This window comes from Cygnus atratus, chromosome 4 (assembly GCF_013377495.2).
Source record: "Cygnus atratus isolate AKBS03 ecotype Queensland, Australia chromosome 4, CAtr_DNAZoo_HiC_assembly, whole genome shotgun sequence".
Lineage (NCBI taxonomy): Eukaryota > Metazoa > Chordata > Aves > Anseriformes > Anatidae > Cygnus > Cygnus atratus.
Window position 1 is genome coordinate 837,292 of NC_066365.1, and position 23,881 is coordinate 861,172.

Consider the following 23,881-nt stretch of genomic DNA (forward strand, 5'->3'; position numbering starts at 1 on the left):
GAGCATGGCGGCAGTGAAACATAGTCCTTTTTAGCACTACTTACCTACCCTACTGAGCGATTAACATTCTGCTAACTACTACATCTTTGAAAAACATTTTGAGAGTCTCTCCTTCTTCCCGCTTTACCTGATTGCTATTCCTAAATTGTAGGTAAAGGAAAAATTGCATCTCTGATCTATTTCCTTTTTTTTTTTTTTGTAAGAAGTGAGATTTCTAATAGGAACATATTTTTTGCATCCATATATATTCAACTAGCAACAGTCACTGTCCCAACTTCAGAGGCATGTGTAGTAAGGAATAAGTTACCTGTCATAGAAATACATTACAATTTACCTTTAAAGACTTGGAGAATTAAGAAATTAATGTTTTTACTGTTTCTGCACATACTAATACTTGTATATTTACAAGAAAGCCTCACAAAAATTACTGCACTTATGATATGCACTATGACTGTTATTCACTTGAATTTACTTATTTTAGAAGGACACTGAAGGTTTTTTTTTTATCTATGTATAAACAGTTAACATTACCAACAGCAATGCCATTTTTGTATTGTTCACAATATATAAACTTTTATATTTATACTAATAACCCATCTTACCAATCAATCCCCCTGTGGTAGTTATTTCTATTAAAGAACTGTACCTCCTCAAAGGTTTTTGGGCTGGGGGAGTTACTAATGATGGAAGGATGCATGATCAGGAACAAATACAAGGCTGTGGTACCTGCAGATTGGATAAAAATGCAAGATTAAAATACACATGCACAAACATATTTTATGGGTCATACCCTCAGATGGACTAAACTGACTTTATTCCTTTTCACATCAGTGAAGGGATGCTGATTTACGTCACCTATGAATCTGTATCTTCTATGCTTTTAAATCAAAGGGATTTAAAGAACTCTAAATAGGTAACAGAGAAACTAGAGTGCCCATGCTGTTTTTCATGCTTTTAAAAACTGCTTTAAAAATTATTTTTCATGAGATTGTTACAAAAATAATTTAAAAGGTGAAGACGAAAGGAAACAGATAAACAATTTTATAATTACAGAGAAGAAAATTAACCATGAAGTTATTTCACAAACTATTGTAACCTTGCAATTCAAACTGTCCATTAGAAACTTCTTCACATAAAGTAAATTCCAAGAAATAACAAGTTTCTGTAAAAAAGACACTTGCAGCACAGACAAAAACTTGCAGTTAAGAATCTACATGATTGGAAAAATGTCTGTCTGTCTCTCCCTCACCTATGACAAGATCTTGTCAATCTTGTTGACTTAGCACTATTACTCATTTTGAAATAAAGCTCACAAAAATCTGATGCGCACCAGAACACTGCAAATGTTTATGTAAAAATGTATATGGTCTTTTGTTGTAACTTATATTATTAAACTGTATTTGGATGCCTGAAAATAAAAATACTATTAGATGACCAAGATCTATACAGAGCACCCTGAGAAAAACCTGATTAATTGGTCTAGTTACTTCAACTTATACATAGCCTACCGATCTTGATGAAATAATAAACTCTCACCAGTTTTCTGTGGTCCTACAACCAAGAATTTTGGTAATCGATCACAAGTTTTTTCTTTAGACCAGATATCTCTGTGCCGTTTGTCATCACAGGGATTCTAAAATGGAGAACAACAACTACTAAGAATTTTATTGATAATCATACCTGACATGGTTCTTAAATTCTGTTTACGTAAATTAACAATTTGTCATCAATACGCAAATATTCTTACCATAAACTACTATTTTCCCTTATGATAGAAAACCATGTTATGTATGAAAGAACTATTTCAGTAATTTATTTTTGTGGGAATAGACAATTTCAGACGAGTATGCAGCAGAAACACAGCTTTCATTTTAACTCATTCCTATATATAGTTGACCAAGCTACTCAACAGACCCTGGGACAGGATCATTTCTCAAACGAATGTCAGTAAATTTAACAGAATTATGCCAAAGACAGATCTGATCCAACATATGGTAGATTTGGGAATAATTCAAAATCGATCAATTACATAGAGGTTAAGAAGACTTAAAATTGCTAATGAAATCTCTAATTACTTTTTCTTTTACATTATTTTAACGGGTATCACTTTATATATACCGCAGTTTTAAAACTAAAATGGTGAATTAACTATCGTAGAAGGATTTCCATTTACATATACATCTTCTGATCCCCCAGTACAAATCAGTACAGACTACTGAGTTCACAGTGAGTCCTGATGTAACAGTTTTTTTTCACGTGTTGCTTTACATCTGAATCAGTTTAAATTTGTTTTACAAATGCTACTTGCATACAAATTTTGACACTGCTCTTTGGCAGTACTTTGCTGAGATGAAGGGAATTACCTATCTTCTAACTGCATTTACGTTTATGTGAGTTATAGACAAAAAACACCACTTTCAGCAGATGTTAGTCATTGTTACTCAAAAATGTCTGTGTTATGTTATACTAATTATTCAAGTCCTTTGGCTACAGGCTAATTTCCATTTTTTAAATTCATGTTCTCTTAACATTATGCAAAGTGCTCAACATATCTTCCGCTAGTTCAATGCTTTATTCAGGAACAGCACAAATTTCAAGCTGTAAATTTAAGGCCAAATTTGCAATCTCATATTCAGATTCTTACTAAATTGGCAATTCAATATCTGACACTTGAAAACATTTGAATAAACAAGCTTAAATTCATTCTAAGGTTTGATTTAGTAAAGCTTGCTCTCTAGAATATTTTGAGTCACCTCACAAATACGATTATTCGGGATATACAATATCCAGGCAAGGTTACAGGTATCTATAATACCGAGGCATTCCACTGAACTGTCACCGAGTGGCTGCAAACAGAGCATCACAACAGTCAGTGGTTCCCGCAGCAGTTTCTCTTTAGGGACTGTGCTCTTATCACTGGGTCACTGGCTGAAGAAGTGTCAGCTGCAAGGTAGTGCAGGCTTCAGCCGTAGCTTATCTTCAGATTCCTGACATATTCAATTTGCTCACTTAGGAGAGTGGCTTAATCAAACAGCAGAGTTGACAACATCAATGTACTACTACGTGCTGGTCAAGTTCTTGCCTGGACACTTACCCTTTTGTGAGTAACTTTCTACTCTAATCTACTTCTGCTTGGTGAGTCGATTTTAGTATTAAGGTACCCATGGTCTTAGTGCTGTCTGCTCTTTTTGAATTCCCTCTTCTCTTCACACACTTGTTTCGCAATAAAGTTTGCCTTTAATGGCCAATTGTTAAAACATGCATATACATCTCTCTTTCAAATGCTTCAGTCTTGTTAGTTTAAAAAGGAGAAGACGAGAACTAACACCAAATGCCTTTCCTTCATTTCCCACAATTCTAAAAATAAGTAAAGACACAAATAAAACAAATTAATTTTTACTATACATGGTAGTACGTATTAATTTTGCAGTCTGTGGAGATTAAAGTAATAGCAAGCCAAGCATTTGCTTGGATTGAAACTCACTAGCAAATCTGAAAATATTACTTTACAAAAAACTGAAACAAAGAACTTCACAAAAAACACCATCAAGACCATTTTTTTTTCCTGATCTCCTTATCAGCAAGCCTGCCTACCTGCCAGAGAGGGTCCTTTTGCTCAGGGAATAGTTCGAAATACTTGTGAGCCAGCTGCACCGGAGGAAGAGTTTGCAGTTTCAGGTTTGTCCACGTATGAACAAAGTTGGCCAGATTCACAAAGGTGTACAACCCCAGGCGATCGTTGCCGTAATTAGACAAATGTGTCATGAAGATGCTAATCTTTAAAAAAAAACAAAACAAAAAAAACCACCAAACACAAAATAAAGTATACATTGACTCTTTGCGTCACTAGATGGCAGTGTAACCACAGATAATATAAATCCGATTTGCATTTTGCTCTGATTTAGACCTGCAGGACTTTGACCACATCCGTGCAGATTTTACTCTCCTTCTTCTTCATTGAATTACATCCTCCTTCTCAAGTCAACTCAGTGGAATCACTGAAGAAAACTGTGGAATAGGTACCAGGAGCTCTGTGTTAACTAGGATATGCCATCCAACCCTGGGGTTGTATAATATTTACATAATCTTTACATAAATTCACTTAATGGAGAATACAGCAAAAGCAGTACCTGCAGTTTTACTTCAAGTGAAATACATATGCAACAGGGAACAGAAGTTAATATTAGAAATATAATTCTGTTTTAGCAGAAGAGCAAAGAAGTCAGAGACCAAAAGGAGAGCTGACCTCTATTACAGCAATTTAAATCTTGCTGGTCCAGCTGTAAATTTCATAGGATATGTAACTCATCGCTTCTACAGAGCTACTCCTCAAGAACTGAGCAGGTAGTTAAATCACGTGCAGAAACAAAAAGTCTGAAGCATGACTTTTAAACAATAGTTCATAAAATATTCCACACACACACAAAGAGCTCCCTATCCTGTCAATTGCCAGGCTGCATGCATTTTGCTCTTATCTCACTGTGAAATTGTGACGCAGATAAATCCTCCCCGCTACATCCCTAGGTCCAAACGCACTCCTGCACTCCACCTGGAAGCAACGCTTGCCATCACGGTTTCCTTCCAGGAGAGAAACACGACTTGGATGCACATAAACCGTTGTGCTGAGCAGAGCGGCAGTACCCAGCCTGTCAGGATGCTCTCTCAGGGGCTGGGGAAGGACTGAAGACTGAAACCTCTGATTTGGAAAATGATCTGTTTTCAGAGTAATTTTTACTGATGAAACAGCCTGTTCTTACATTGACATCTGACATCTGTGAACTCCTGCTTCTCTAGCAGGGATTTTTTATATATATATACATATATATATATATATACATATACATATATATATATTTTTTTTAATAGGAGAGCTCTCCCATGACAAATTCTCCAGACTCATTTCTATTAAAACATTAGAAACAGGGCTCTTTTTATAAATAAATCTGCCAATGCCATTAATGGGTAATTTCTATTTCAAGTGAAACTTGAAGTAAATCACTTGAAAAAGACTTATCACGACCAGAACTCTGAAGTCAGCTCAGGAACTGAAATTAATTTTGTAAAGGAATTCCAGCCTTCAATTTAACAAGGAAAAAGAAAGATGAAAAATGTGGATCCACAGCTTAATCCTTTTGTTTTAGAGTATTTAAAACACTGGCTTTTTATGATAGTAAACTTTCAAAGCTTTTGAATTTCTTTTCTTGAACACCTCACTATAACACTATGCATTACTTGCAGTGAATGAACACATTATGTTACAGGAAATATGTTTTATTAATAGTGTCATTTGGTGACACCTCTTTGGCCTACAAAGTAAACAGAGAGCTTCATTTTGTCAGACTCAGGTAAAATAAGGAGATACACATCGATTAATCATTAGGGTACAATCTTTCATCTCAGATAAGAGCAAGATTTCTTTTTAAATACTCCCCTTAGGCAACCAACAGCAAGCATTTTGCTAAATCTATAACCTTTCCAAGTTTCCTTTTCTCACTTCTGTTCTCCAGGCACGAACACCCCAGCCACAGGACTGTGTCATTCTCAACAAAGATACAATCAGAGTGTTTCCATAAAAAAGGTTAACTTGCTTTCTTGACAACCCCTTTCTTTCCCACACATGGGCTGACCTCTGACATTTCTAATGCCAGTTCACCTTCTGGCAGCTCCTTACCTGCCAACTTCAGCACTGCACTGGAAGAAAAAAAGAAGAGAATTTGAAGAGATTGCCAGCTCAGGGAAAATATATAGTATTTTTTCCCTGAGGGAATATCATTGTAATTTGAAGAATGTGAGAGTGGAGGCTAAAAAATTGCTTGGCTACATCATCATAAATCATTTCCAGCATATGGAACTGTGTCAATGAAGGGCAGAAATATCAGAGATCTTAGTTCCATTTTACAGTCTTTTTTTTACATCAGATACTTTATGGATAATTATTTACAACAGCAACAAAAGGATGAACAAATGCTCTTTTAGAGCACTTTTAACTATACCTTGTAAAGAAATCTATATTTACTGTTACCAATGTATGACCTAATCTATAACTTTGCATGGCAGAAAAGGTCTGCGTTACTTATATAGCATCAAAAATGTTGCAGATCAGCTAAGATTACCTTTCAATAAAGTTTGAGCAGAAGTTTTTCCCCTCCTGTTGCTACTGTGCAAGCAAATTCCTAGTACAATCACTGCCACTACCACTGGGCCGAATTAGCAAACAACAATCCTGTGTTTCATAAAACAAGAAAATATTGCTGATCCAGGGCCTAAGTCACCCAGTCTGACCTGAGAACTGCTGACTTTTGCTTTCTTTATTGGCTAATCTACCAGCCTGTAAAACCAACAGGAGCACGATGCTGTAATGGCCGTATTTACATTTTCCCGAGAACAACCCTGGAACAGTTGGCACACGGGGGACTCCCACAGGAGGTGCGTCACAGCCTACGATGCCAACTTGCCAGGCACTCGCTGCTGCTCCAGGGGCATTCCTGAGGGCCTGGTGACAACAGTTACACAGCCATGGCATCAGGGAGATGCCTAAGCTCACCCTCCCATTTCCCTGGCTACAGCAGAAAATGCCAGCCAAGCACCATTTGGATGGTTTTCAATTTGGTGTGAGCCCAACTGCAGGGATGGTGAGTTGCTAGCTACCTCCCTGCTTTCCCACCAACCTGTGCAGAAGAAGAGTATTTAGCAATTTGTAGGGCAGAACAGACGATGGGAAACGATGCAATTGTTTTTCCATTCACAGGTGTGCAGTTTCATACCTAGGCAAAACATAGTCATTACTTTTTTGCCTTCTGTTTGAGCCATGACGCGTTGTTTTGTTCCATCATACCAGACTCCAAGTTTTATTCAAACAAGTCCTAACTAATGAAGATGATTACTTTTCCATCCCAGGTAATAACTACCATACTATGCTGTTAAAGATTTATTCTCTTAAAACTACAGATCAGGAGCTATAAAAAGAATCCTTTGTGGGCATCTCAGAAGGCTATATCTAGTAAAAAAAAAAAAATTTGTTCAATAATCTTGCACCTTTGGGCAATGCCATATAATATAAATAGAGCTTCATATATTTCTTTACTCCTTCTTCAAAAGGGAAGCAGCTGTGAATGGATTTCTATTTATTCTAACAAGCATTTTAGCCTCTCTTTCAGCTAAAAAGAGCCTATTTGATTTTATTATTTTTAGCCCTCTTTTAAAACCATTTCTTCCAGGGCATCTCAGCATTTTCTTTATCCAAGTGCAAGACGGATCACCCTTTTTAGCTCTTCCTCATAAGCAAACTATCATCTTAGTTGCACTTCAGTACACACTCTCGACGGGATTTAATATCTTTCATGAGGGGGCTGAAATGGAACGCAGACAATATTTAAAATGATGGCTTGGGACTAAACCTGGCCTCTAGGCAGCAGCTCCTTTCTCGCTCCCACCTGTCTTTCCTTCCATCTTCAGCTCAGAGTAGCAGAGGTGCTTCCCTGTACACTGCCTTCCCACAGAGCCTTGCAGGCAGCTGTAGCCTCAGCTCCTTTCAGCTGCTTCTCGGCACTTCTGTATTCCTTCTTCTCCAGAACAAAAAGGCATTTCTGTTTTGCTCTCCTTCCCATTACTAACCTTGATGATATTTGGGATTCTGACTACTACCACAGAGATGCAGGGAAATGAGGACAAGCATTCAGGAGAAATAGCTTTTATCTTTTTAAACACTCATTTTGTACTGCATATTTTCTTACTACAACAATATTTCCCAATTAGAGGCAATAGCTTCTAGGTCAACAAATTGCAGTGAAGACTGAGATTGAGTTGCTGTTATTAAATCACGTGTATCAGGGAAAGATGAACTGGCATGATCTCATTTAAGTGTCAAGAACTGAGAAAATAACACAAGCTTGACAAACAATTTACACAAAATGAAAAAAAAGAAAAAACAAACCACCTGCAACAAGTTACCCAGCTTCTAGAGATGGCTGTTATTGCAGCAGGGTGGATATTCTAATAAATATCAATCATCACAAAATCAGTATTATTAGGACGCAACATCTGTTAAAAACCACACAGCAAGGACATTACTAACTAAGCTTCTACAGTTTTGACAACAGCCGTTTTCCTGACAAAAACAGAGGAGACCACCTCCCAAGGGAATTAGGTTATTCCTTCATCCCCAAATGTGAGAAGCTGCTCCTACGGCTGCAGGTTTGTGGCATGTTTGTGTCCCAGGCTTTCTCACGTGGAAGCAAGCAGACTCTACTTCTGAACAGACGGGGATAAGACAACCCATTCAAAGACAGTGGGAAAGACTTTTGCAAGTTCCTGTAAAGGTCGGGAAGGGTGAATTATGAAGCCCCTCTACATGGGATATAAATGATTTATGGTGAGCAAGACTAGCTGCTCCTATGGAAAGCAGCGGCATGTCCAGCATGCTCTGTGTTGGGCAACCTGAGAATATTCCCACTCCTTTCCATTTCTCCAGATAAGCAAAATTTACTTTGACTCATATTCGAACTCCATTTTATACAACTCTTTTGAAGATGAATAGGTTTCACTTACACCTCACTACTATTTTTCATACTCCTTATCTGTTTATACTTTCTTAATGGTGTACCTCAACACAAGGGCATTTTAATTTGGTTTCAGTAGCAGTAATAATGAAGGGAAAAAAATGGTTATATCTACAGCAGAGTAAAACAAATTTAAGCACAAAAGCCTGGAGAACAGTAGCCCACTAGGTGAGTGGTCTCCATATTTCTTTGGAAGTGCACATATATCAGTGTTTATTTATTTATAAATTACATACATCCACTACTGAAGTTCTATTATATTCTTCCCACATCCCAATGGATTATCTTGGGTACCCTCTGGGGTGCACATACCCCCCTTTGGAGACCACTGCACTAAGCAGTCAGGATCTGACTGTGACACAAGATTACACAGCAGACAGAAGACTCTCCTGTTGGTGGTTAGCTGTTCCCTCTTTGGCTAGCATTTGGAAAGCGGAGGGATGACAGAGACCAGTAACATTGGCCTTGAAAACCAGATTTATTATTATTTTGACATTTTGAATCTGGAACTAGAAGAAGTTGGTAAAAGAAAAAGCTGGTAATCATTTCTCGCAGAGTGGGCATTTTTTTTTTTTTTTTGCCATATACGTATCTATTGCAGGCAATTCCACTTCAACTAATTCATATTTTCATACTATTAAAGCAGTCATCAAGGTATTTTTGTCATGGGCATGGTGTCATCCTCCAATCTGTGCAACAGCATTGTAAGGCAGCACCGAGGTCTTCCAATGAAGTTAAGCACAACATCTTAAAATGAAGTAAAATTATGACTGACAATTAATTAGGTGATCTCTGCTAGGCACGAGAAGCAGATGCACTACCAATTTAGTATATTGCTGTTATTTTAGCTACTGAACAAATGTTTACAGGCCACAAGAGTAAGCCTAAGTCTCAGAACACCTATATTCCAATTAATTTGGCATTGTGTACACTCTGTTTGCAGTTCTGATATTGCCTCCATATTACTCAGAAGAATTTTGTTTCAGGTATTCAGAGACTCGGTAACAGCTGTTTTTGCTCCATTAGACTCACAAAGTGATAGAATAATGAATTAGATTGCAGCCTATGCTGGAATATATATTTTTACTAGGTTGAACCATATTCCCCTAAGACCTGTATGCTACCAGAAAAGCTGTGTTCAATGCCGCAACACAAAGATTCCAGCTTGCAACTCACCTCTTTGTTCCTAGGCTGTACTGCTAGTTTCAGAGCTACCACGGATCTGCCCACTTGCACAGAGAGCAGGGCAACTAGTTGAATTCGATTGGCATAGCAGTGTCTTCTCTATAAATATGACAGTGCCGGGGAAGATTTATAAGATCAAACAAAATTACATATTTTGCATACTTCTGAATAATTAGTCTGACAGTGAGGAAACCTGAATTTATTTTCAGCTTTGGCACAAGGTGTTGTTTTGTGTTTTTTTTTTTGTTTTTTTTTTTGTTTGTTTGTTTTTGGCATTCTCCAAAAATTGCTTACTATGCTTGTGACTCAATATCCTAGCTGGTAATAGTGTCTTATTTATGAGCCTGTCCAAGAGACTTGCTTCACTAAAGGTTGTAAAACACTTCTATAGGAGTTCCCATTTGAGAATTCTGAAGACAAAGCTTTATTTAAATGCATTTCCTGTACACTGCTACACGGAATCACCTCTAGATAGCTTGTCTGTTCCTTGGACTTTCCATGCTACCTGCTCATTTAGTTGTTTCTATACTCTCTCTATTCCATCCAAAAAATACCAGATTCTGGCTTTTTTTTGGGTGGGTTTTGAAGAACAGAAAGGCAAAGAATATTAGTACTTTGCAGTCAACCAGATGCCAGGCATAACTGACTTCCCTTCCCTCCCCAACTCATGGCAACTCCCTGAACTCTTGTTGGAGCTCCCATGCGTTCCTGAAACAGGCAGGAGTGAATGAGAAAGAGATGAAATTCTTGCCTTCCTCACTCACCTGTGACGTGGGATGAGCCTGTTGAGTGGCAGCAGCCTGCAGGAGAGGTCAGGCTACACTCCCGATAGTGCTGTGGTAGGAAGGCTACAATGACCCCAGCACATCGGGGCTCAGGGAGGTACTCACCCATCAGAGTGCTTCTCAACACATTTGCTGTCTTTGCTGCCTCTCGCAGTTAGTATGATTAAATATGAGGATGTGGAAAGCAGGACAGACAGAAATGGAAGATTTGAGCCTGAATACCTTTGTTTTTGTATTTTTCTCTGTAGTTCCAAGGCCTGACTATTCAGCTTGCTCAGGGTCACATTACGATCCAGTAGGTTATGCTGATGCTCATATAAACCCTCATTTTCAGTGCTAAAGGAGATAATTTCCCTCTTGTTGCAAGTCAATTAGCTTAATAACAGTTCTACTCACTGTAACTTGGGAGAGGTAAAAATTAGAGGAAAATAATACTTAGAAGTGAAAGCATATATAGATTACAATTATTTTAAAATCAATCAGGCACAGGGCCTAAACCATTAACAGTTTCCTCTTGATCAGTACTGCTGTAACCTTATGGGGAACACACAGCTGGCTACACATCAGTTTCATTGTTGGGCTGTCAACTATTTGAAGGCTTTCACCAAATTTCTCTCCACAGGGCACTTTCCTTTTTCTTCAGATCTGCAGACACACAGTACTTTGTAAGGAAGTGCACGTAAGTGCATATAATGCAATTACTGTATTTTGTTCTGCTTTTTTTTCTTGGAGGCAGAAAAGGCATAGAAGATTTTCATAGACCGTTGTTTGCTTTAAACATTCATCTTGTACGATAGCAAAGCTCCCTATCTGTATCTTCCACAGTTCAAAGGAAAAAACCCTGGGATGTTTGGCACAGGGTTATACATGCCTGCTACTGATTTAAACTGGTACAGCTTAACTTTTATCGATGTTAATGGAAAAGGAGAGGCATATAATATTGTTTTGGACCATGTCTCTTATGGAAGTTACAGTCTTATATTAAGAAAAACTGGGTTTATTAGATTATCTGGATTCTAGAATCAAAATACATCTCCCACATAAGGATTTGAAAACTAAAGCAATTAGATTAACAAACTGAAATAGACTCTAGCGATAAAATCTAGTGAACTGGTAGGAAACAGGTGAGAGATACTGCATTTAATATCATCGGTCTGTTTCAGAAATTTATTTTTTATAATCAAAACTTTGTACTTAAGAAAAAAATAAGCTCTTCCATGTTAAAACAAAACAATGAAACCACTAAATCTGTCCTGCATTTAGCCTATCCGGTGCTGCATGATGTCTACAGAAGCAGATGGTAGCAGATGTGTATGAGGAAAGTACTGCACAGACTACAGCAGGGAGACGTGAAAAACAAGCCTCAATAAAAGTCTTCCCTGTTCTTGAGGGTTACATAAAGCATTGAAGTTTATACAGAACCCTTGTCTTATTAGCTATTACAGGCATGAATATCCAACCGAATTTAATTCTGTAGTTCAAATCTCAGCTAAATTCTTAATGTCAAAAATGCTATCTTGGAGCAAGATTTTGATACAATTCTCATATAAATTCTCATCCTCATTTAATTGCCTATACTCTATTTTTCTGTTTCAGGACATCTAAAGGGAGCTCATTGTTTAAGTTCTTCGTGAAATTCCAGCTTTTTTTTCATATCTTTTCAAATATAATCAATCTTGATCATTTTGATTTCTCTTCACAGTGGAGTTTTTCTTACTGCTTCGTAGTCCTCTTCAATCAACTGCTTCCAGTTTTACACAGAAGACTGAGTCTACTGAGGGTGTTGGATAAGCTTGGATTTCCACAATGTCATTATACATATCTCTGCATTATTTTTCACCCTATTCCTTCCACATAGTGTTAGTGCCTTAACAAAAAGGAACCTGGATATATTTATCTCACTGATAAGAATGTCAGTGGGAAGGAAATGGGAAAAATCCCACTGATTTTGCTGTGCAGATTGGCACATTATGGTTATCAATTAGCGTATGTTCTCTGGAAACCAAATACACAAACTCACTCTAAGCAAGTTATTTCAGAGAAATAACTCCATTGTTGTCTGTGTAGCGCAGACTAAGGTAACACATCAGTCGTGTCAACTGAGGCTGCTGGCCATGCAGCCTCCAGGAGGACAAGAACTGTTCAACCTGTTTGCCTTTTTCTCTGTAGCCTCTATCAGCCTCATGGGAAAGTTGAGTGGTCCTTTACTTTGCGCTCTGTGTGATTGTCAAGTGTTCATCTGGCAGTAGCTGCTCTAATACCTAATCTCTAATAGCTGGTCCCACGGGAGAACATGTACATCATTAGAGAAAATGCTGGAATATGCAGTGCTCTCTTTAGCAGAATCCTGACAAAGGACATTTAATGGAAATCTGTTTTATCCAAAAACTTCACTGAATATTGCAGACAGAGATAGATAAATCTGGAGTCACTGAAGATTCTAACAAGTATATCAAGCAAAATGCTTGCTAAATGTTTTAACATCAGTACAGATTCCTAATTCACTTAAATATGCTGACTTAAATTTTGCAGAAATTATTTGGGAATTATTTTGGAACAGTTCTGGTGCAGCTAATGCAAAATAAATAAATCGATAAAGAAATAATATTTTCTTTGTAAGGGGACGCCATATTTCACAAAACTAGCAGTAAGCTTTATTTACTCTGGGATACGCAGTTAAGCATAGCAAAGATAGAACATTAAACGTTCAAACATTTCAAAACGAAGCTAAAATGAAAATATATGCTTAATTCGGTCTCTTTTTAATTGACAGGATCACCTCTCCCTGTGCTTCTCTTAATATGGTTTCAACACCACTTAAAAGTATGTTATACCTCTTTATTTCCAACTGTTTGCACTGACATCCAGGTTCTTTCCTATAACAGTTTATTAAGCAGTGGGAACAAGGAGAAAAACATCTTTGTGCTTTTACATGCAACCACTGCTACTCAGAAAGTAAAAATGAAGAAGAAAAAGAAGTAACAAAGTGAAATAATAGAACAAAGATAGGAAGCTATCTTACTGGATAAGGGATTTATGTTCTCACTAAAGATTTCTATAATTCGTGTCTTCTTTTTAGCTTTGTCACAGATTTCCCTGGCTAAATTTGTGCAAATCAAACAACATCCCTGTTAGTCAATTATCTAACTGATAAAGTGGGTAAATTAATACCTGTGTACTAATAATACAGTACTGCTGAAGTTTTTTTTTTTTTTCCTTTTTTTTTGTGGGGTGTAAAACGTTTTGTGCAAGATCTTGATATAGTACGATCTTGCCTAAGGGCTGCTGTAGTCAGCAAGATCTATAACAGAAGACAGACAGACAAAACATTACTGGAAAAGCAGATAGCATGTTATAGTACTATTTAGTCTCTTTTTCAGCTTGGTGACACTTCAGCATTCTGAATGCTTTACAAACACAATGGGTATAGCTGTCACGATCGTTTTACAACCACTATCAGATCACAACTTAACCAGCAGTGTGGGCACATAAATGCATACCAAATAAATACAGCTTGCAGACCACAAGATTAGCTACTCCAGCAAACCAATTCTTATTTCCCAGATAAAATATTACCAGTAGAGTGTCTGCAGAGCAGGATTTCCTGTGGAGACTGATGCTCTTCTTACCTGCAGGGCCTCTGACTATAGAATGACCTGGGAAAATGGCAGTAATACTGGTTCTTGTGTGGAAAGCTTACACATTCACATATGGTTTAGTGCTTTTTTGTGGTTTATACTGCAGTTTGTGGTTGATTCTAGCATACTATAGGGAAGCAGAGCCTCTCTTGTGATTAGCTATCATTACACAACCAGACAGCAAAGAAAATTTGGATTTTATTCTTAGGGACGTTTATTTCAGTATAGGGCACTCGTTTCCTAAAGCCAGTCTAACAACTTATACCTCAAACTATATTCACTAAAGATTAGCTATCCAAAATGAACATGTGAATGTAATGAAGGCCTTTGTTAATATTTACATTTAATTTACACCTGCACTTTCCATTTTTTGGAAACTAAATATTTATTTACTCTTTTTTGAGATTATATGTCTGACAGCGTAATGATTCCTGGGTAGTGTTTCTTCTTCATAGGTTTTGCATCAGTGACCAATAATATTTAAAAAATGCCTCATAATGGAATTTTTGCTTCCTCTGAAAGTCTGGATGTTTCATGTGAATTTATTCAGAAAGGAATCCCAGCAATTTTAATGAAACACAGGAAAGCCTATGAAACCCAATATGCCACTACAAAATTTGACAAATACCTAAAACCTTGACTTATGAATTGTGGTACAAATACATGTAATGCTTAAATAAAAAACAACCAGTCAAAAACAAAAACAAAAAAACACCACAAACAAACAAAACAACAAACAAACAACAAAAACAAACAAACAAAAATCTAATTTTTAAATTGATTACCTGCCAGGCTAATGCTTACAACCTTAAGAACTGTTTATATGCGTATATTTAAAATGCAACACATCATCTTTTTAAAGGCAGTGCTTAAAAGGATTACAGTAATTTGTTTTGGCCATATTTTGGTCTGATATTCATTTACAGTTGTATTTATAAAATAGTGCATTTAACGTCTATGCTTGTAGCCTGCATTGTATTGGGGATAACATTTCTCAGAACTATGTGATCATGCAGTCTACACTGCAATGCACAAATCGAAGATCACGTAGTATCTAGAAAGACATTTCTGTACATGCTTTCAAGTATGTAAGGCAGGATGCTGAAATATGTATGATCTATATCAATAATCATGATTGTTTTACTGTTTCTCTTCCCCTCTATTCTCTTTGTTCTTTTAATTTGAAGGGGCTAAGCCTCAAGCAATCATACTAAATTTTGCTGTTTCACTGCTGCTGTAAGACAGTAAAATAGCTTTTTTGCTAAGTTGTAGCTGTGTTTCCAACACAGAATACAATTTGTTCTAACTCAGAGTGTTACAATATGGTTTCCGCAAAGTCTCATTAGTTGAGCTAGAAACTCTTAGTTAGTATGTACACATTGCCAAAGCACCACTAAGGTACCAATAAATTCCATCTAAAGAATTCTCCAGGTTTCACCTCTGTTTATGTGCCTTGCCTGACATGATATATATCGTCGAAGTTAGGACTGGGATTACTGCCATCCCCTAGCAGGGAGACCAGATGTGTGCTGAGGAAGTTTTTATTTCCTAAGTTTGCTATGTGAACACGAAAACAAAGGAGAACAAAACACATTAACTATTCTTAGAGAATCAAAATGATAGCCTTGAAGAATTTGAGGCTTGAAAAAAAGACCTGCATATAAATTGGTAAGGTAGCTGGCAGAAGTTTGTTTCCTTTGGACTTGCATTGAATTACGGAAGGTTAAGAAATGGCACAAAAATACTTTGGCAATTATTTCAAAGAATTTGAGTGTAAATATGTTATTTTCTCTTTGGGTGTTCTAGAAAACCTAGCCCTAGTGATTAAATTTGTATAAAACAGGTACAGTAAAATTTACTTACATGTTTCTGCTATAAAACAGCTTCTGCCATTATTCCTTTTAATTTCAGTTCATTTGAACTTCGAATGAAAAAATCACCTAAATGTTTGTCTGAAAGGTCAGTTTAGATGCAACCGACCTAATTTGGTGCCATTTTGAAATACTGTACTGTTCTGTTCTAGTTTGTTCTTTATTCTTCCAGGAAAGGTAAATGAAAGGTTAAACAGACATATTAACTCTGTGGTTCATTTACTCAATCTCTTCTTTGAAGCGATTATAAATCAGCAACTGAACATTCTCAAAACAGGTTTAAGTGCAAGCACTTCTTGCTTGCAACCCTCACAAACCAATGGATGTTCCCAACCTGTTTGTGAATTCTGAAGAGCAGGATAATCAACGTCACCTGAGGTATTTGTTTCATGGTAATACAGTTCTTAATGCTTGAATTCTCTTAAAAAATACATTTCAGAGTTCTTTCATGCAAAAGTAAAACAGAACAAGAAAGGTTTCTACTACTACATTACTAACAAAACAGTATTCAAGAAAAAGTTGAGATTATCTTTGTACAACAGATCACATATAACATTAATCTTAAATTCATGAATTAAAAAGACAGAAGAGCTTACACAATCATTACTATTTGGAGAACCAGTTCTGATTATCCTTGAAGCACTAGTTCAGTTCTCCATTAACGGATTTTTTAAAATCACTTCAAAAATACACTGTACTTACTGGATTGAGAACCACTGTGAAGAACAATTCCCCACCTTGAATACTTTTGTCTAGTTCCTTTGGGCCTCCAGGATATTCTTTATAGAAAATAGTGTGGGTGAATAAGCCACAAGTTTGCCTAGGAAGCACCTGAATTTGTAAAAACAAAACAAAACAAAACAAAAAACAACAAAAGATTCAAGAGAAATTCACAAATCAAAAATGTTTATACTTTCTATGAGATAATAAAAGACAGATAAATAACACAACTGATCGTGTTTCTTTGTAATAACTACTGTGTAGATTTGGCATTGCAACATTGCCAAAAGTCAACAGTGATTTAGTTTCATTAATACACTGACAGATCAATAAATAGTGCCCACAGAAAGAGACAAGGTTTTTATTATCAGTTAAATCATGTCGTCCAAAAATTCATCACACTTTGTTTGAAACTGGAGATTGATGTCAGTAGCTGTTACAATTCAGCAACCTCCTCAAACCAATTCTGTCCATTACACCTGGTCCTAATATCATATATTTGAAGTTCATCAAAGATTTCAAGTCATTAAAAAAAACCATAGAAATGTAATCTGAAATATCAATCTATTTTGTATTTATTAGTTCCAACTTTTATTTAAGAGATAGATTTAGATGATCCTCAAGGTCCCTTCCAACCCAAACCATTCTATGATTCTATGATTTGCTGTAAATTTCAACTGGAACTTGAAAGTCAAATTTTTTTGGCTTAGGCATTGTGACCAATAGAACGTCTCTGCTGATGTGATGATTTTTACTGGAAATGCTCACGTTATAAAAATACTTGCTTCTCATTCAAGTGTGCTGGCTTTGTAAAACGAGTTGCAATAAAAAGTAGCATAAAAAAGCATGTATTTTTAAAAACATTCAAAGAAAAAATCTTTTGAATAAGCAAAACCAATAAATGTATTTAGGATTTCCAGTAAAACTTCAGAATGTTTTCTATCAATTTCAGAAAATAATTCGCTGGGGAGTATTTCAATTATGGCTATTTTTATGGAAACTCAACAGCTGAATATTGATTTTCATGTATAATTCTTAAACTGAGACTGTTCTGAAATATTTTAGTCCAATTTAGGTCATTTATTATAAAATAGGTTAAACTTTTAAAACATGCAATTCCCTTAATTGGTGGTTTTTTACTCCCCTTTTTTTTTTGCAGATACATTTCTCAACATCTTTTAGTGTTGTACAGGATGCTGTGGCTATAGATCATAAATTCTGTGTTTTCATAAGCTGCATGGAATTTGTGTGTTTGCTATAAACTTGCATATGCTTTTTTAAAACCTTCGGATTTCACTGATTAAATATGAGAACAATTCTTTACTGAGACAGGGAATGAAGCTGTAGTGGATGGGAAATGCTCTGGCAAATCTTACACAACAATTTTATTACTGCACGTATTCATCACTGTAAGCCTGCAGATGTAAAATATTTATGTGTTTGCCCTGGAGAACTGAAAGCTTGAGACTCCTAGAACAGGTGGTTTTATATGACTGCTCTTAGTAAATCAATGTTTGGCCCCACTGTCCTTACTTTCAAAACTTATGTTAAATCTCATTATGTGTATTCAAATGGTACGTTTTTACAAAAAGTTATGAAAGAGATTTCTGGAGATTCTCAGAGTCAACCAATCTTACTCAAATGCTCTATGCCCCCGAGCACAACCAAACCCATTATTTTACATGCCGCTAATGCTTTCTTTGAGGAGAACAAACTTTAGATCAAATCTGTATGGTGTCAGTTTTTTTCCTGGATGTCTGGAGATCATTTCATCTTGCTTCATCCAAATATAGATCAAAACGTTAAAACTTTGCCATATTATTATTCTGCTTAGAAAAGCGGTATCCATGGGAACTGGAGGACAATACCAAAATTATGTTATAAGCTCAGCGGCAGTCTTGTGCCGGGGCACACAACCCTCCAAAACTGTTGGTGCATCCAGATGTGTAACACAGTACACATTGTAGTATCTTTCCCATTCACCGCTTTCCTAAATGCTCCAGAAGAAGGTTACTCAACAACATGCCATCAAGTATTTTTTCAAGTTCTTTTGAAACACTTCTCAGATAATAATGACATCACTTGATTCAGAAATAGCTTAAGTCCTGGTGACCGGATGGTATTAGTGTAATGCCTTCCACGTCAGCAGTGTACAACACTTTTGGCAAATACTGCTGTCAGTGAGCTAAACTGTGAATTATGTAATACAGAAAATGTATGTGATTTGATTTGTAGCTGCGTCAACTGCGCAGTTTCATAGCCTGAGGGGAAGTCTTCCTTCCCTCACCCTTCTAGGTGTTAGCCTTGCATCCAGACAGATCACCTGGGCCCAGAACCTAGGTGAGGGGTTAAATCACAGTGCAAAGCACAGTTCACGTTTCTGTACATCAAGAAGCAAAACGAGGGCAACTGTGCATAGTTCATATGGAGGATAAAATATTTATGCATAAAGATCCAGATTTTCAGATGGCATAAACTGGCAAAGCTCTTCTGCTTAATGGTACTATGCAAGTTTAAAACCTGCTAAAAATCTAACTCATAATATTCTGTTAAAAGATGCAAAGTAGACTTTTTCCTTGAGCTCTCTGAGCCAGTATTTAACAGTAGGAACAGAACAGTTAACAGCCTGTTAACTGTTGACAGCAAGGTTCCTGGAGGCCACCTTCCTCAGCAATAACATCAGCAACAGACTGATTTTAATTAACAAGATACTGTCAAATATATCTTGCTACTTATGCACAGCAGTATGTGCTTCTCACAAAGTGAATTTTCAGGATAACATGCTTTTTCGACTTAAATAGTTCATAAAATGGTAGACTGGTTGTAACATGGACATCATAAATACAACTCACCATGATATTTTTGTGGATGAAGCCTCTTCTATACCTTGCAGGCTTCAGATGAGGGTATTCTTCTGTGCTGGTAACTCTGATATTCCAGACCTTTTTCCAGGCATCATAAAGTTGAACATGCACTGGATAGACTCCAGAATGGTGTGGAGCCACTGCATAGCCCATGTCAGTTGGAATAGCATGTTCCTAAAACAGAAAAGAACAACAGCTTTCAAAAATTTAAGAAACTTCGTGTTTGGGCATTTTGCAAATTCTTTGATTCTGAGAGATCGAGAACAAGTCTGAAATACAAATAATGGTGATATTAAAATATGAGGTATAAAAGGGAGATTGAAGGCAGAATGGTGAAGATAAAACACAGGATTTTAATACATAAGCCTTTTAAAAATATTTCTATTAGTATGTAGGAAAAAGTGATACAAATGTATTTTATGTTGATTTCTTTAATCAATACATTATTCACTGCTGCATTCTTTCAAGTTCTTAAAGGGAACGTGCTCACAAACTAAGAATTCACAGAGAAAACTACTGGCACATATGCAACAAAACAGCTAGCATTTGGCATTTAAAATTAAGAAAAAAAAGTGATATCCATTACATTTCCCTACACAATTACTTAGTTGAATTTCACAGAGGATCACTAGATTTCCCTTCTAATCCAACAGAAGCATAAACCATATTCAAAAAAAACATCTCAACTATTTTTGTATCATTTTAAAAAAGAAGAAAAATTAGCCACTTGTAAAATCCTGAGGATAACACGCAGATGTTCTAGATTATCACCTTTTGTAGCACATCTTTCATTTTTGCAGATTTCTATCATTTATCTTGTTTACATAATCATCTTGCCAGTGTTACTTTATCTAGAAATTCAGTTTCTACTCTTTTGTTTCTGGTTTCCAACGTACTCTAAGGAGTTCTGACACTTCATCTGTTTTCTTTCAGGTTACTTTTCAAAACAGTATACAGCAGATATTTCTGTGATATCTGGTTAGTACAACACACTGTCCATAGGTGGTTGTTGTGGTGGAATGATTTAGGAAAACTGCCTTTTGCACAACCGTTGCATTAGGTTTAAGAGCTTTTTATATTGTTTATATTTGTATCATCTTCACCACATTTTAAAATCACACTTTGTGTGCCAAGAAAAGATACGGTTGATACCTGGGTTCCTTCCATTACATAAACCAGTTATTAAGGAATTTGAAAAACTCTAAGTCTTCTCTTAAAGAAAAATGGGTTCATGACATTCGTAAAATAATCCTTCTTCATCTTTTCTGGAGGAGGACTGGACTACTGCGTGAGATCAAATGTACCGGATGGACAGGACAACAAAGACGAGGAAAACAGGGTAGACTCTTTAAAAACCGGTGTGCTGAAAAACATGGGAATTTTCCCAATTTTTATACAAGGGATTTAACGTAAAAGGAGATCAGGTAGAAATGAAAGAAGTCTTTGCAACCAGAAGGAAAAGCCTGAGCAGGAAGTGAATTCTGTAGGAAATGCTAACAACACACTGAGGATTGTTGAACAGATCCCACACAATACAGTGAGGAAGAGAATGCAAAAAGAGACGTTCTTCATCTGCCTACATTTGAAAAGTTCCTGTGCTGCCTGAAATATAGAATATGCACAGCCTTATTTGTTTGCACCACCACATGGTCACAAAGGTTTGGTACATAAACGCACGAGGATGACCCCTGGGAGGCATGCCTAAGCAAATGGGAATACTGGTATTCGGAACGAGTCATTCACATTTCTGATAAGAAGGTTAAGTGCTTGCTAATTTTCTGAGCCATCTGGGTCTCATGAAATAAAAATCTAAAAGGTAACTTCCTCTGAGAACTAGCACAGGAGCAATAGCATCAGACAGTCGTCTCCATCTATAGGTTTAGGTCCCTCGGTGTAAGGACATCCATTCTGCCCTTTGACAATAAGGCTCCCATACTCAAATTTTCTTCACCTACTCAGAAGTGATGTGTAAGCAGATTATTACACGGAAGCCCGCGTTACAGCAATAAATATATATAAGGAATGTAACACGCTTAACAAACTGCTATCGCTTTGACCACATACAGTAATTTAAATACCCAAGTACTTTACACAAAAGCCACAATATTTTTAAAATCACACCTATTGCACCCACTGTGTTTCCAGACACATTACAGAAAGCAGCAGCACAGTGTTTGGGTGTTTGACACCAAAATCTGGATAGCCACCCACTCCTTCCTTCCCAAGTGTTGTAAGAGATTTTTTCCCCTACTTCCGCTAGTTTAATGATGTAAAATTGGTGTGTGCTTTGCTTTCCAGAACAGTGAATCTCTTGAATTTTGCTGTAGTTTTTATCACAGATCTCTAATTCATTAAATGAGAAGCTCTTCAACCTAAACTTAGCAGCTACCTCTTCCTTACCACAGGGGTAAATCCTCCATGTGTCACAAGTATCATTAAGTGCATATAGGGTTAAAATTGCATGTTTTTGTACCCATATGTGGGTATATGTTGTTCATGCACAAATGAAGACACACCTATGCATTCGTAATGTCTGCCATTTGTGCTAAGGTTAAACATTGAGGACTCAATATGAGACGTATTGGTTATAGGTAAGATAACTTTATTAAAAGCTCAGAACAAAGCAAACTCACAAAAATCACCGTTTGCTTCTGCTCCAGAAAAACATGAGAAAGAAGACTTAAAAGATATGAAGCCTTCAAGGGAAGAAAGGCAATTTTTCCTAATTTAAGGGTTACTTTGAACGTAGTGTAATGGTGTGCGTAAAGGCACATAACGTCTAATCTCATTGGAGAATCCTGATTTTTTAATATTTAAAATACAGGTATAATTACCATTTCTCTGTGGCAATTCATGGCACACTAGGAACACATAATGGGACATAAGATTTTATCGCCCCGAGGTTGGTGTAGCTTTTGCCTCGTTGCTCCTTGATAAGATCCAGGCACCCAATCACACTACACTCACGGACCACATCGTCTGTGGCTCTGCAGCTGGGGTGCTGTATGCATAACGTGCCAAAGTAGGAATGAGCAAGATCTGTCCTATTGCTTTCAGCGCTTGGGGAGATGAAGAACGGCTACACAACCCATTACACAGCTTTACACTATTTAATTCCATCATCAATATTTCAATTCCTCTTATCTTAATCTCGTCTACTTCACTCAAGCATGCATAAACATCAGAAAGAATAATCTTTATAGAACACAAGAAATTGCATTCTCTAATTTAATCTTCCTCATTCAGGTCTAAACAAATGTCTGAATTTTAAGTTTTTTTTTCCACACGTTTTACAATATGCAGTAATAAATAGGTAATCAAAATCTTTCATTCTAATTATGAGCCTATCATCTTCAATGTATTAGTGCCTCCATTACTTTTCAGTCACTAATTCCCAAGTTGAGCATTTCACACGCATTGTACACATTCAGTTTGCTGATACCTCATGTATTATCATTTCCAGACTCTTTCAAATAAGCAGAATGCTTATCTTTGTTATTAATCTAAACACTTTAAGCAAACGAAACAAGCATGGTACTATAATGTAGCTTCAGACATAAAAAAAAGTTTAACGTATCTATAAGTATTAAGAGTATTGAAAGTAGTGAGGAAAATAGGAATTGTTGAAGTTACCTAAAACAGTTGAATATGAATTATTCTAATAACATAACTTACACATACTGATAACATACTTAATAACATACTAATCCTGTAGACATCCAGGGGATGTCTTAGGTCCTTTTGCATCACACCAGAACCACAAAAACTCATTTCATTTCCAGAGAATCTTTAAACAGTATGCAGATTCACAGAGAAAAAGGAAGGTTAAGAAAACACACAGGGTGTTCAAATTTTCATGATTCTAACTTTCACTGAAATATTCCTCTAAAGCAAACAATAAAATCGAGCTGGCCTGTACTCAGTACAACTACAGTTTACAGGAGACTTGGTAAAATCTTTGGTAGGAAAAAAGGATGCACATTTCTTAAAATGTTTTCAAATACAAGTTTTAATTGCTTGATATTCTTGGTCTATACATTCCTCCTTCACTCACTGACACATGACCATCAATCAGCATGCTGGTTTTTGTACTGGTACTTCAAAGCTGTCTCTTCTTTCAAGGAGCAAAGTCATTGCCTACCAGCTAAAAAGCAACCACTGTGTTATAAACAGGGGGAAGTAAAATTAGGCTGTTGGAAGCATAGAACCTTTTCTGCAAATGAGCTGTGTTTTTGGAGGTATTTTGATGTAACACTTCTT

General features: G+C 36.6%; 1 protein-coding gene across 2 annotated transcripts in view; it reads right to left on the reverse strand.

Moving 5' to 3' along the window:
* LOC118245019 (bifunctional heparan sulfate N-deacetylase/N-sulfotransferase 3) overlaps positions 1 to 23,881 on the reverse strand; it is a 68,271-nt gene that overhangs the window by 14,144 nt on the left and 30,246 nt on the right. For both annotated transcript variants that reach the window (XM_035540577.1, XM_035540571.1), the window contains exons 4-8: positions 19,610 to 19,795; positions 16,740 to 16,868; positions 3,595 to 3,777; positions 1,537 to 1,633; positions 603 to 726 (exon numbers count right to left, since the gene is read on the reverse strand). In XM_035540577.1, the coding sequence (XP_035396470.1) occupies positions 603 to 726; positions 1,537 to 1,633; positions 3,595 to 3,777; positions 16,740 to 16,868; positions 19,610 to 19,795 (719 nt within the window). The remainder of the gene's footprint in view (positions 1 to 602; positions 727 to 1,536; positions 1,634 to 3,594; positions 3,778 to 16,739; positions 16,869 to 19,609; positions 19,796 to 23,881) is intronic.